General features: G+C 47.4%; 1 protein-coding gene across 1 annotated transcript in view; it reads left to right on the top strand.

The window, feature by feature from the left end:
- The first annotated feature begins 6,439 nt into the window (after positions 1–6,439).
- DIPK1B (divergent protein kinase domain 1B) overlaps positions 6,440–12,222 on the top strand; it is a 38,298-nt gene continuing 32,515 nt past the window's right edge. Inside the window, exon 1 of the mRNA XM_037879617.2 lies at positions 6,440–6,682. Within this exon, the coding sequence (XP_037735545.1) occupies positions 6,620–6,682 (63 nt within the window). The 5' untranslated portion in view covers positions 6,440–6,619. The remainder of the gene's footprint in view (positions 6,683–12,222) is intronic.

Here is a 12,222-nt window from a genome sequence, read left to right as displayed (position 1 = left end):
GGAATTTGAAAGGGATGCCTCTCAGGACAGCCTCCCACCCACCACCCACCGCCCCACAAGCTGTTGTCATCAGTGGAGAGGAAGGAGATTAAGTGGTTTGATTCTTTCCAGGAGATACCAGCTGTGAATGGGAAACTTTGCTTCCATAGCCCTGGTCCCCAATCCAGCCACCCCTGCACAACAGAGGTCCTGTGAGGCCAGTGCAGCCTGGGCCATATGGCACAGAGAAAAGTTCTCCATTGGAAAAAAGGGGCAAAAATCCTGGCTCCATTTGAAGTCCACAGCACAATTCCCATTGATCTCAACAGAGCCTGGATGGCACCTAAGGCCTTTAATGAATGAGTTATTTTTTTAGCCAGATTTCCTGCCACCCCACCCCATCCTACCCCTTCTCTCCTTCGTTTGCCTTGCCTCTCTGGGTCTGTCAGTCTAACAGACATGAGGTGTTTTAACGAGTTTGTAGAGCTGGTCAAAAACTTCCCATTGAAACTCTTGGATGGGAAATGGCTTTTTTGATGTTTCATGAAAAATGTCCATTTTTGTTGAAAAATTTGGGTATCTTATAAAAAAAAGTGCCAAAGCCTAAAAAAAATTCATGAATATTTTTGACAAAAACAACAAAGTTATTTTTGTTCAAATTTTCCATGGGAAACTATATTATTTCCCAATCTAATTATTTCCCACTAATCCTTTGGTGGATTTCAGCTCTTCCTGGAACAAAAGGATAATCTAAAAAATCCTCACACACCTGATGTGAAGGCAGAGAGTCACAGCAATGCAGTTTGGGCAACAAGACCTTTTTGTGTAGGTTGATCTGAACAAGAGAGCCATAGGGCCTGATTTTGATCTCACTCCAGTTTTACACTGGTGTAACTCCAATTACTTCAGTGGAGTTACTCCAGATTTACGCTGGTGTAAGGATCTGATCTTATTCCCTTAATTTCAGTGGTGCAGGATCAGATCCTTAGAACAGGATCGGCACTCCTGATTTACACCAGTGTTCAGTGTCAGATACTGTATGCGCACGGATAGATAGATCCCAGAATCAGACAGAGATGCAGAGAGATTCCTCTACTCATGCTCAATGGGTAGATGATATAATCACACCTGCAGAATTTTTATTACTCTCATTATTGGATTAATTAATCATTCAGTGATAATTGATCTTTAAGCATTTCAACAATCAATACTAATCACTTAATTACGTGGCAGGATGCTGCTGTAGAAGGTCTGCTCACTCCTAATTAGGTACTCTGGGCAGTCCACCCCTGAATATTACACAGCCTGTATGGGAATCTCTGGCATTTCAAACCCCTCTGAGCCCTTCTCACAAATGTGTCATTTCTCATCTTGCTCCTTATTCCGCCAGGCCTCCACACATGGTACGATTGTGCCTATCTGAACAGAGCTCTGCCCCAGCTCTTGGGCTTTTAAAATGCATAAATCTCCGGCAGAAGAATGACAATGAATAGCAAACACAGGGCGTAGGAGCGAAAGATCAAGAGCCGTACATCTGCCAGGGCTCTGTCAGCGAAAGCAGGATGCTGCTGGAGTCAAAGGCAGAGCTCTATACTAATGCTGGGTGGTTTTATTCGGTAGCATGGGCCCCATGTACAGAGTGGCCAGGGTGGTGGTTTTTTGCAAGTAGGTCAAATAGGTCACCTGTCAATAAAATACAAAACAAGGATTACTGCATAATCCTATTAGAAGGACTCTGGCTGTAGGGAGCCGGGGTGGAGGTGGGAGAGGCAGGGGGAGAGGGGAGTGGGGAAGAAGAATATTGTGCTTGCCATTTGTGACACAAAAGCCTCATGAGAACATATATATCTATTTCTACACACACACACACATATATATATAATGGCATGGAGACTGCTTCATGGATCCCCAAGCCAATGAGCATCAGGCAAGTGTGAAAATAATGATCCTAAGATTTAAAGCAAAATAATGAATTATTGCTTAGTAACACGGCCGGTTCCTGCCTTTATGACCCTAGTCTATGATGAGGGAGAGTGTGTGATGAGGGGGAGCGGGAGAACCATATTCTGTTATGAAATGAAATGCTAGGTGGATGAGAGGATAGAGTGTGTGTGTGTGTGTGCGCGTGTGCGAGTGAGCGAACACACCATGGATCCCTCTCATTCCAAACAGATGTTTCCCTATAACTAAAATGGCAATGGGCACATTGCAATGCACTGGGCCCATTTGGGATTTTCATTCTATTTCACTCGGAGGACCTTGTCTGTACACCAAACCTGGATCTATACAATTTTCCTTATAGCGGTAGCAACTGCTGTGTGTCCATGCACACACGTCCTAATGGGGGAGTCTTCTGGACTTCCATCGACACAAATTAATCCGGCTTGCAACCGAAGCAACCCTGTACTAGCGGGGGTTAAACTGGTTTAGTAGCAGCTGGAATGCATCCCATTTCCGATTTAACTAAACCTGTGCAAGTAGGTGCCCAACTGCTGTCCAACACTGCACTGTGGAATTGACCTGTCTGGTCATCTTTCTATACTCCGCTGCTCCAGGAGCATCTGGTCCAGATCAGATGTCAATCACCTGTTTTAATTGCTCTGGCAAATGCATGGATCCCATTAAGCTAGGCATAGGTGCAGCTGTGGTCCAGGTTCCTGAGGGCCTCCTGAAGCAAAACACTTGAGTCTCAGCAGTGAGGGTAGTGAACTACAGGGCCTGGGCATCCACTCTGCACTGACTAAACTCTTAAAAGTCCTGTCCTCCATGAACTTGCAGTAAAACCTGGGATGGATTCTCTGATGGTGATTCCAAAGTCCAGAAGAGGGATCATGATGGGATGTTGCCAGGGATGTTGGCTCAAAACCCTGGATCCAAACTTCCCTGAAATATGGGATTGTCTGAACTCTGAATCCAGGCGCCAATCCCCTTTTTGCAGTTGCCTCCCTATCTTTATAATGATTTGAACTGAAAACCCGGAGCTGAACTCCCATGAATGTTGAGTTGACAGGTTTCAGAGTAGCAGCCGTGTTAGTCTGTATTTGCAAAAAGAAAAAGAGGACTTGAGGCACCTTAGAGACTAACAAATGTATTTGAGCATAAGCTTTCGTGAGCTACAGCTCACTTTTCGAAATCTGGATCCAGCCTTGGACTTATGGACTATAGCAGCATTTGTAGTGATGCAGGCAAAGGGACTGATCCTGCAAGGTGCTGAGTACCTCCTGAGTGAGGCTGAGCACTCTCAAATCTCACTGCAGTCAATAGGTGAATAACAGATTTTAAGACTGGAAGGCCCATTATGATCATCTAATCTGACCTCTTCTAGCTCAATACCTCCAGGATCAGGTCCTAAAATAGGGGTGGGAAAGTCTTGTGCTTAAGGATATAATAATCTGATTGGCATATGTGCTTTTTGGGGTGGGGGAGAATGGTGGAGTGCTGGTTTCCTCTGAAACATGAGATACTGCCCAGGGCTGGAGGCAGATCACTGGGCATAATGAGTGCACGAACTGATCCGGTATGAGGTCCTATTTTCCCACACTGAAAGTGACACTGGCAACGTGCTTTTCAAACGTGCTTCCACTCACAGGGGTGACTTTGGATGAACAATTCTACTGGCCCAGTGGAATATGTTTACACCCCACTGGTGGGGTCTGTGCCAGAGGTCTCTCATCTGATCTCTTTTTGTGTTAAGAGGAACACCTGCTGCCTGGGACATTTGACACTTGCCCTACTTGTACTAGGGGTTTCTGTACATGTCCCTCACAACCTGCGTTTTGCTATCTATGTTTTCCATGAAAGTGGTTTCTTAAAAGAAAGTTCAAGGGACTTGTCTGTTTTCCTGGGCCAATTCAAACTAAAAATAAGATGGGCAAGAATCACACCAACTTCATCAGACCATAGGAAACAGAGTAAATTAGAGCTGGCTGTTAATCCAGGCTTATTATGAAAGGGATGCTGTTAACTAGAAGTTTAAAACTCCAAGTGCAGATGTAATAAAATCTTTCTAGGGGTTTTCATATGGATAGAATGATTTTATTTATATTAAAAGCAAAATTAAATAAATGGGGTGTTTTATTTATTTTTTTATTTAAGCAGATCCCTATAGGGTTATGAACTTATACAATAGCATCTTTGTGCTAATATATAAGAACCAGAAAGAAAAACTGAATAGAAACCAATGGGAAACTAAAGTGAAAGTGATCACATTCTGGTTTCAAAGTCCACTTTGAGTGAAGTGCAAAAGTAAACAAATAGCTTATGCAGTGAAAAGGAAAGTAGAGTCAAAACAAAACAAATCAACGACAAAACTACCTGTGCAGGTTTAATAATCTGAAGTGCTGTTAGTAACACAGGCAAGCAATTATTTCAAAAATATGAGTTTTAACTTTTATGTGTGACCTTACCCATATCATTTCCCCTCTCTGTGCTGCTGTTTTTCTTCCTTGTCTATTTCTATTGCAAACGCATTGGGGGCAGGAACTGTCTTTTTCTACCAGTTTGTACCATGCCTAGCACAATGGGGCCTTGATGTAATACAAATAACAATACTTAATATTGTTATCGGTGTACTGTTAAACTAATAAGATGAAAGAAAGAAACTTGGAGCTTGTTTACTCAGGATGGGGAAGAAATTGTCTCCTAGGTCGGATTGGCAAAGACCCTAGGGTGGGTATTTTTTTATTTTTATTTTTTTTGCTTCTTCTACAGCATGGAGCACAGGTCACTTGCAGATCTGAACTAGTGTAAATGCTGGATCCTCTGCAACTTGCAGTCTTTAGCTTAGGGATAGCTCATTGGTTTGAGCATTAGCCTGCTAAACCCAGGGTTGTGAGTTTAATCCTTGAGGGGGCCATTTAGGGATCTGGGGCCAAAATTGGGGATTGGTCCTGCTTTGAGCAGAGGGTTGGAGTAGATGACCTCCTGAGGTCCCTTCCAACCCTGATATTCTATGACTTCAGTAACTCAGTCAGAGGCTATGGGCCTATTACAGGAGGGGGTGGGCAAAGTCCTGTGGCCTAATGTGCAGGTCAGACTATATGGTCCCTTCTGGCGATGAGAATAGCTCTGTGGAGTTTCTATGATAAGCCTCCTCTATTGGAACATAAAACAAAAGGGAAATATGCAGTACTGAGACTGTTCTCATAGATTAATTACTGTAAACAGGTCAGGGTGCATAAATTATTGGTCAGAAAAATCAGTGTCTTTATTGAAATGCTTTTGTCGGCGAAACACATTATTTCCAGTTGAACATCTTGCAGGGAAAGCCCATTAGGGATACATTTTCTGGACATACTCTCTGAAGTTGAATGAGACTTCAGATGAGGTACTCAGACATTATAATGATAAGGGCCATATAGGTACCTATGATAGATAGATAGATAGATAGATAGATAGATAGATAGATACATACATACATACATAGCCAGCCCTAGGTTTATTAGAAGGGACAGGTATGCAACAAGGTTTTTGTCCCCCCGACCCCACAATCTTGCAATGGGACCTGCTCGTGTGGGCTCCTTTTGGGCCAGGACTAGCAGATGTAGTTGTAAGCTGAGAGCCCTGGGTGGTGATTTCAGGGGCCAGAGTCCTTGCTTTTGATGTGGCAGCAAACAGCCAGGCCAACTTGGGGGGCACTCTGCAAATAAATGATCCCCTTCACTGAAATGGGGGGGGGAGGGGGTGGGAGCGGGGCGAGCTCATCCAGCAACCAGTGCCTCTATCTAGGGGCCAGAGCAGCCTTGTCCCTGAGGGCCTTTAATGGGGTCTGGAAACCCTCAAGAGGGCTGCTGCCATGAAAAGAAACCGGGGACCTGTCTCTCTATCCCCCTGCCTGCGGCACACGACGCCCCCCCCCCCCCGATCTCACCAGGGTTCATCTCCCCCAGATGCTCCCCCCAAGCAGCCCCAGCCGGACCCTGACTCAAGACCCAGCCGGCGGGGCGCTGGGCCCCCCCCCCGCTCAGCGCAGCAGGGAGCGGGGGGGGGGGGCGTAGGGAGGAGTGGAAAGCAGCCCCCCCACCCCCGCCCAGCCCCCATCGGCCGTCAGAAACCTCCCTTCGCCTTCCCCTTTAATTCCGGCGCGGCGCAGCGCGAGGAGCCAGCCGGCATCGCCTCTGCAGATCCCCCCGAGCTCGCTCCGCAGCCGCGGGAGGCGGCGTCCGCCCGGCGCCGGGGTCCCCATGCAGCGGCCCGGGGCCGGCGCCTGCGGGGTCCCCGGGCCCCGGCCGGGCTTGGGGGCGCGCGGGGCCGGAGCGAGCCGGGCTTGATCCCGCGCAGCCTCCCCGCAAACCCAGCTCCCGGGCCGGGGGATGCGCCCGCCGCGGGGGGAGCGGCCGCCCTCGCCCACCGCTGCCCGCGCCCGATGCAGCCGCCGAGCCGCCGGGCTCGCTAGCCCGCCCGCTCCCGGGGGGGGCGGAGAGCCGCGGACCCCGCCTCGCCCGAGGCTTGGCGGCGGGGGCTGAGCGGCGCGCCCGGGGAGGGGCCGGGGGGGGGCCTCCTCCCCTTGCACCCCCCCCACGGGCTGCAGCCGGACCCCCCCCGCCCCCCAGCCCGGCGCTGACGAGCAGGGCGGGGAGCGCGCCGTGATTTTCCCTGCGGATCGGCCAGCCCCGGCTGGGGCGGCGGGGGAGCCCGCAGCATGAGGAGGCTCCGGAGGCTGGTGCGTCTGGTGCTTTTCTGCCCGCTCTCCACGGGCTTGCAGGTGAGGATGGAGGCGGGGGAGGCTGGCGACGCAGCTGCCCTGGCTGGGGGGGGGGGGGACATCCTGCGTCTTCGGAGGCTGGAGGTCGGGGCAGTGTGTGTGTGTGTGTGTGGGGGGGCTGCCTTTGATCCCAAGTTAGAAATACATAAATACCTACAAAGTTAAGCCCATGTCCGGTCCTTCAGATTGATCCTGAACAACCTAGTGCCATTTGGAGAAGGGGATTTTTATTTTTTTTTAAAAAGGGCAGGGGTGGATTTAACCCCCCCCCCCCCCCCCCGCCGCGCCATCACTCCCAAGGGGATTTGCCTGAGAGGGAAACTTACACATGGTTAACTTCACTGCACCTTTGCTTTTCCCTTGTACTGGACCTTGTAGGTCAGGGTGCTGGACACACAGAGAGAGATGAAAATTGTGGCTGTTTAGCTTTGTGTGCATAGGACAGATGGATGGATGGGAAGAGTCTGATGAAACCATTCCCTGGTACCCAACTCATGTTCTTCTCCTGCAGCATGCTGGTTTCCTACACCAAACACTCGAAAACCCTCCAGCCCTGGGAGCTGTGAGTCACTGTGGTGGCTTCTTTTTCCATTTCCCCTGAGGATTTTTTATTTATTTTGTTTATTTTAATTTGATCAGAGTGCCTGGTTCTCTATAGTTACTGGAGAGGGTTGGTATGGATGCTACACTTGGAAATCTGTTTCTGACCCTGCTATGAATGAAATCTCAGGTGTGCATGTAATGAAAAAAGCAAATAGATGGATATTCAGCTTTCAGCGCCACTGTATTTAGGACTTGATCCAAAGCTCATTGAAATCTGCAGGAGTCTTTCCACTGACTCCAAGGGGCATTGGATCAAGCCCTTAATCCACTGGTTTGCAGTGAGATATTTTAACCACTAATGCTTCCCCCCCACTCTCTGGCTTGTTTTTGAAAAGTGATCCTGGATTATTCTACATGGGGTAAATATGGACCAGCATGGCACACCAATTGCATAACATGAAGTTTAACTGTGAGCCTCATGTTGGAAAGAATCCACATTGCATCTACATAGAATGAAAGAGCCAGTTAATCAATCAGTCCTTACATAAATAACGGAATAAGCCAATGCAGCAATGTACCAGTCTAGAACAATTATTTTTTTCTTTGGCATGCCGACCTGGATTGAAAGTCTGGTTTATAGAGAAGGACTAGGAACGATTATCTCCCAAGAGGTCTTTGGAGTGGCAGGGAATAGAACCTAGCAACAGAACCTGAGGCTTTTACTCAAGGCAAAACTCCCAGGGAATTTCAAGGAAAATGAGCAGGATTTGGGGCTCACTGATTTTTTTTGGGGGGGGGAGGAGATCTAACTCTGGAGAGCAGAAGTTCCTCATCCATGAATGTTCTACCAGCAAAAGTCACATTGAAGCCAGCAATGATGCTTGTCTTTTCAGGTGGCCATTAGAGCTGAAGGAACAATCTCAGCTGCTCTTACATGTTTGATTAGATGGAAAATGGGCTATATGCGGGGAGGAGATTTCCTATTATCCATTAGGGCCAGGGCTGGGGGAGAAATGGAAAGAATGGCAGAGAAAGTGAGAGGAATGGCAAGCAGGGGGGAAAAAGAGAGAGAAATCCAGCAAACCCCAGAAAGTTGAGGGAGCAGTTAAAGAGCAAAGTTCTCCCGTATGGCAGATCTGTTCCTGCCGAATGATGTATTCCATTCTGCCCTCTCAACCCCTCTCTGACTGGAATGATCACAGTCCTGGCAGCATAGATCTAATCTGCAATGCTAGCTCGGCCCTGTGCCAAAGCATGTGGGACAGTCACAATGAGATGGGGATTGCTGCCCAGGAAGGAGCTGAGCTGAAAGCATTCTGCTGGCTCCGTTTAGTCCTGATCTCAGAGGTGAAGGGCCTCTGAGCTGCCCAAGCTCTCTGCTTTCCTTATAATGCTAAATCATGGCATTGAAATGGGCATTGGGGTGATGCTGTACATGAGGAGCAGTGTGAGCTTTACACGCAGGACTTGAAATCAGTCCCTGGCATGGAAAATGGAGTGTCAAATAGCAAGCCACCACCGCTGCGGAGCAGAAACAGTCGAGCCTGTTAGCCATCCATTTTGGCATCTCTTTACTGCGCCCTGCTCCTCTTAAGCCAACTGTGCAGCTCTGGCAATACTTAGCAACCTTTTGCACTTGCGTTAGGATTAGTGCCGTAGTTGTTTTTCCAGTACTCACTGTGTTAATCCTGCAAGGCAACATCAAGAGACCAGCCGAACTGTTTAAAGGCCAAATCCAGCTCGACTTCTTCGCACAAGAGGTCTCACTGAAGCCATAATGGCTTGATTCTCTGGGCCCTGCACCTTGTGTCATCATTTATACTTGGGCAAAGTGGGCTAGGTCCTCAGCTCTATTCCCAAATATTCCCCATCTATCTATCTATCTATCTATCTACACAGCCCTCTATCAAGCCCTGTAAATGTAAACCGCAGCTGTGCTGATTTGCAGCAGCTGAGGATCTGGCCCAGGATGGGCAAAGTGGGGAGTAAATGCCAGCACCAGCGTGAGTGCTGGATTCTGATTTGGCATTTCATGCTCCCTTTGCCCAGGTGCACATGCTGCCGTAAGGTGCAAGGCAGCGGAGAATCTGCCTCTAGGTGTCTGTGTGAAATCAGTGCATTTGGCAGCTGATGTGTGCACGTTTGATTTTGATCTGCAAAATCAGAAATGCGATGCCGACAGAAAGGAACTTGATATTCATTGGGTAGAGAACCTCTGTCGGTGAGAGCCTGGTGTGCACTGATAATAGTCCTGAACCAGTATTGTTTGAGAAGCTGTATTTTGCTTTTTTTTTTTTTAAATTTGCCTGTTATACAGTTTATGCCTTTAATGTAAGAGTTGTGGGAAATCTTATTGACAAGCCCTGAGTTTCTCTCTCTGTTAGCAAGGCTTGGCAGTGGTAAAGAATCACAGAAAGAGCCTTTTTCCTCCAACACTGAACTCCATCAGAATAAGGGAAAAACCAGCATTATTCTTAAAGCTACTCTCTGTGCCTCCAGGCTTCAATGGAAAGCTTTTGCTGAGAACCCAAGGCCAATCTTATCTAGATTCCTGCAACAGATTTAAAGAAACAGTACAAATATTTTTTTCCCACTGAATGCATGCGATGAAGTGAGCTGTAGCTCACGAAAGCTTATGCTCAAATAAATTTGTTAGTCTCTAAGGTGCCACAAGTCCTCCTTTTCTTTTTGCGAATACAGACTAACACGGCTGTTACTCTGAAACCAGTACAAATATACAGGCCATGGGGCAAATTGTTTTGAAAAGAGCCAAAACGATGTGGTTGATGAAACCGACATTACTCTGGAAGGATGTGGGGGTTTGAAATGCACTGGTGCTCTCTGTAGTGAAATAACAGTCAATCCACGAGTAAAGCCCAGCAGAGAAGAGAATGGATGTTGCACATTTTGCCCTAGTCCCACATCTATCCTGAAAGAGCATCATCAGAGGGGCAGCTAGGTAAGCATGAGAATGGCTGGCAGGTCATGGAGAGCTGCTGCAGAAGAAAGGAGACAGAGCAGCCTTTGAGGACTCTGTCAGTTTCGCCTTTGAAGCTAACTCCAGCCAAGTATCTGTAGCACTTCAAACAGGAGGCACTAAAGGCTCCTGCTGGCCAGCTGACAGCTTGTTATTCAGCCTGCCCACTGTACGCTGGCCAAAGCAAGAGCAGACGCTAGCTGCTAATGAGATGCAGTTTATCTTAATGAGAGGGTCCGGTTTAACAGTAAAACCCCGCCCGAGACTGAGAATAGGTTTTGGTGAAATATACATTAAAAATACCCAGAATGTATCCGTCCTCGCGGGGATGAAAACTCTGCGGAGGGAGCCAGTGGGAGCTGAAGATCTGTCACGCATTCTCAGGGTTTCAGATGGAATTGGAACACACTTGTCTGCAGTTCTCTTGTCCTTCCCTTTTGTTTGTTCATTCACCTGCGGCACACTGCTTAGCTCCTTGACTGTGAGCTCTCTGGGGCAGGGACGTGTCTTTGTGTTAGTTGGTAGGGGGCCTTGATCCCTGCCTTTAGGGGTTACCCACAATAGAAATAATAATTAGTCAAGGAAAGCTATCTTTTAAACACCGATACAAATTCCCTCTGATTTCCCAGAAAGTGGCCCATATTTTGCCGAAAACTAAATACATACAAATAAACAAACAGATCCCTACTGGGGCCAAATTCTGTTCTCATTTACACCGTATGAACCTAGAGTCACTCAGGGTTTTTAGCTTGGTGGAGATACTCATAAAACCAGAAAAAATTAAACCTGAAGGGCCAGATGCTCAGCTGGTGTAAACTGACAGAATTCCACTGACTTCAGTGGAGTTATGCTGATTTATTCAAAGTGAAGATCCAGCTCTAAATAAATCAAGACAAATGGGTCCTGTTATTATTTAGAGAGAGGGGCCAGTTGCATTGTGCTAGATGCAGTACAAACGGCTCTGGGGTAAATCCAGAGTAACGCCGAGATTTTTAGCTCAGTGGATTTATTCTGGATTCCACTGGTTTAACTGAGAGCAGAAGTAGCCGTGACTTTGGAAACTCTAATACCAATTGTCTCAGCTGTGACATGCACCATTTGGAGGACAATTTCTCTTGCAATTCACTGGGAAGGCAACAAAGTGAAATAAAAGGAGCAGGAGACCATGGCACTGGGAGTTGCAGTAGAGATGTCTGTCTTCTAGGACCATGCTCGGGAGGTCAGGGGTCTAATTCCCCTTCATTGCATGTGGAACACCACTACAGAAACGGACCGGCACTCTGCATCCCTCAGGGCAAGAGTGATGCTTACACATGGTCAGTGTCATGGTCAGTTATTCAATTCAGCGGATGAAGGTTGGACTGTGCCACTTAAAGCAGCTTAAGATGGAAAAAGGCCCATTCGATTATCTAGTCCATCCCTACTGTGTGCTTTGGAATACGTTGTCTAGGCAAGTTTTACATGTCTTAAGAAATGGCATTTCCAATACCCTCCTTGGGAGAGCACATAGCTGAATGGACCATCATTGGGCTGATGGCTGAGCTGTTAGGATATGTAACTTCGCTTGAAAATGGAGATAGGATAACATGAGTGCAGCCTCTCATCTCTTCAGTTATTATCTATTTATCCAATCACTTGCCCCAGTATAACATGTAGTATTCTCCTATAACTGGCTTGCACTAATTTATGAACCTGTGTGTATGATGTGCTGACATTAAACCAGGGCCTCATCTGAACTGCCAGATCCAAACACCTTCAGGGTTTGGGGTGTTCAGAATCTAGATCCAAAATGTTGCTGCCCAGGCCCATCCATTGCTGACTCTCTGGAGGCTGGATCCCAGCCATGGCAGCTTGCCCAGCAAACCTCTTTGACAGGCTTAGCTAAGGAGCTGGATTTTTTTTTAAAAAAAAATAAAATGTCCAAATGGGCCAAAGGCAATTGGTATTTAGATAAAATTCATCAAAGGAGAAAAACCACTGGTGTCATCTTCTGGAATGATTGGCTGGCTTGCTCCACAGA

The sequence above is a fragment of the Chelonia mydas genome, chromosome 16 (genome assembly GCF_015237465.2).
Source record: "Chelonia mydas isolate rCheMyd1 chromosome 16, rCheMyd1.pri.v2, whole genome shotgun sequence".
Lineage (NCBI taxonomy): Eukaryota > Metazoa > Chordata > Testudines > Cheloniidae > Chelonia > Chelonia mydas.
This window is presented reverse-complemented; position numbering and strand designations above follow the sequence as displayed.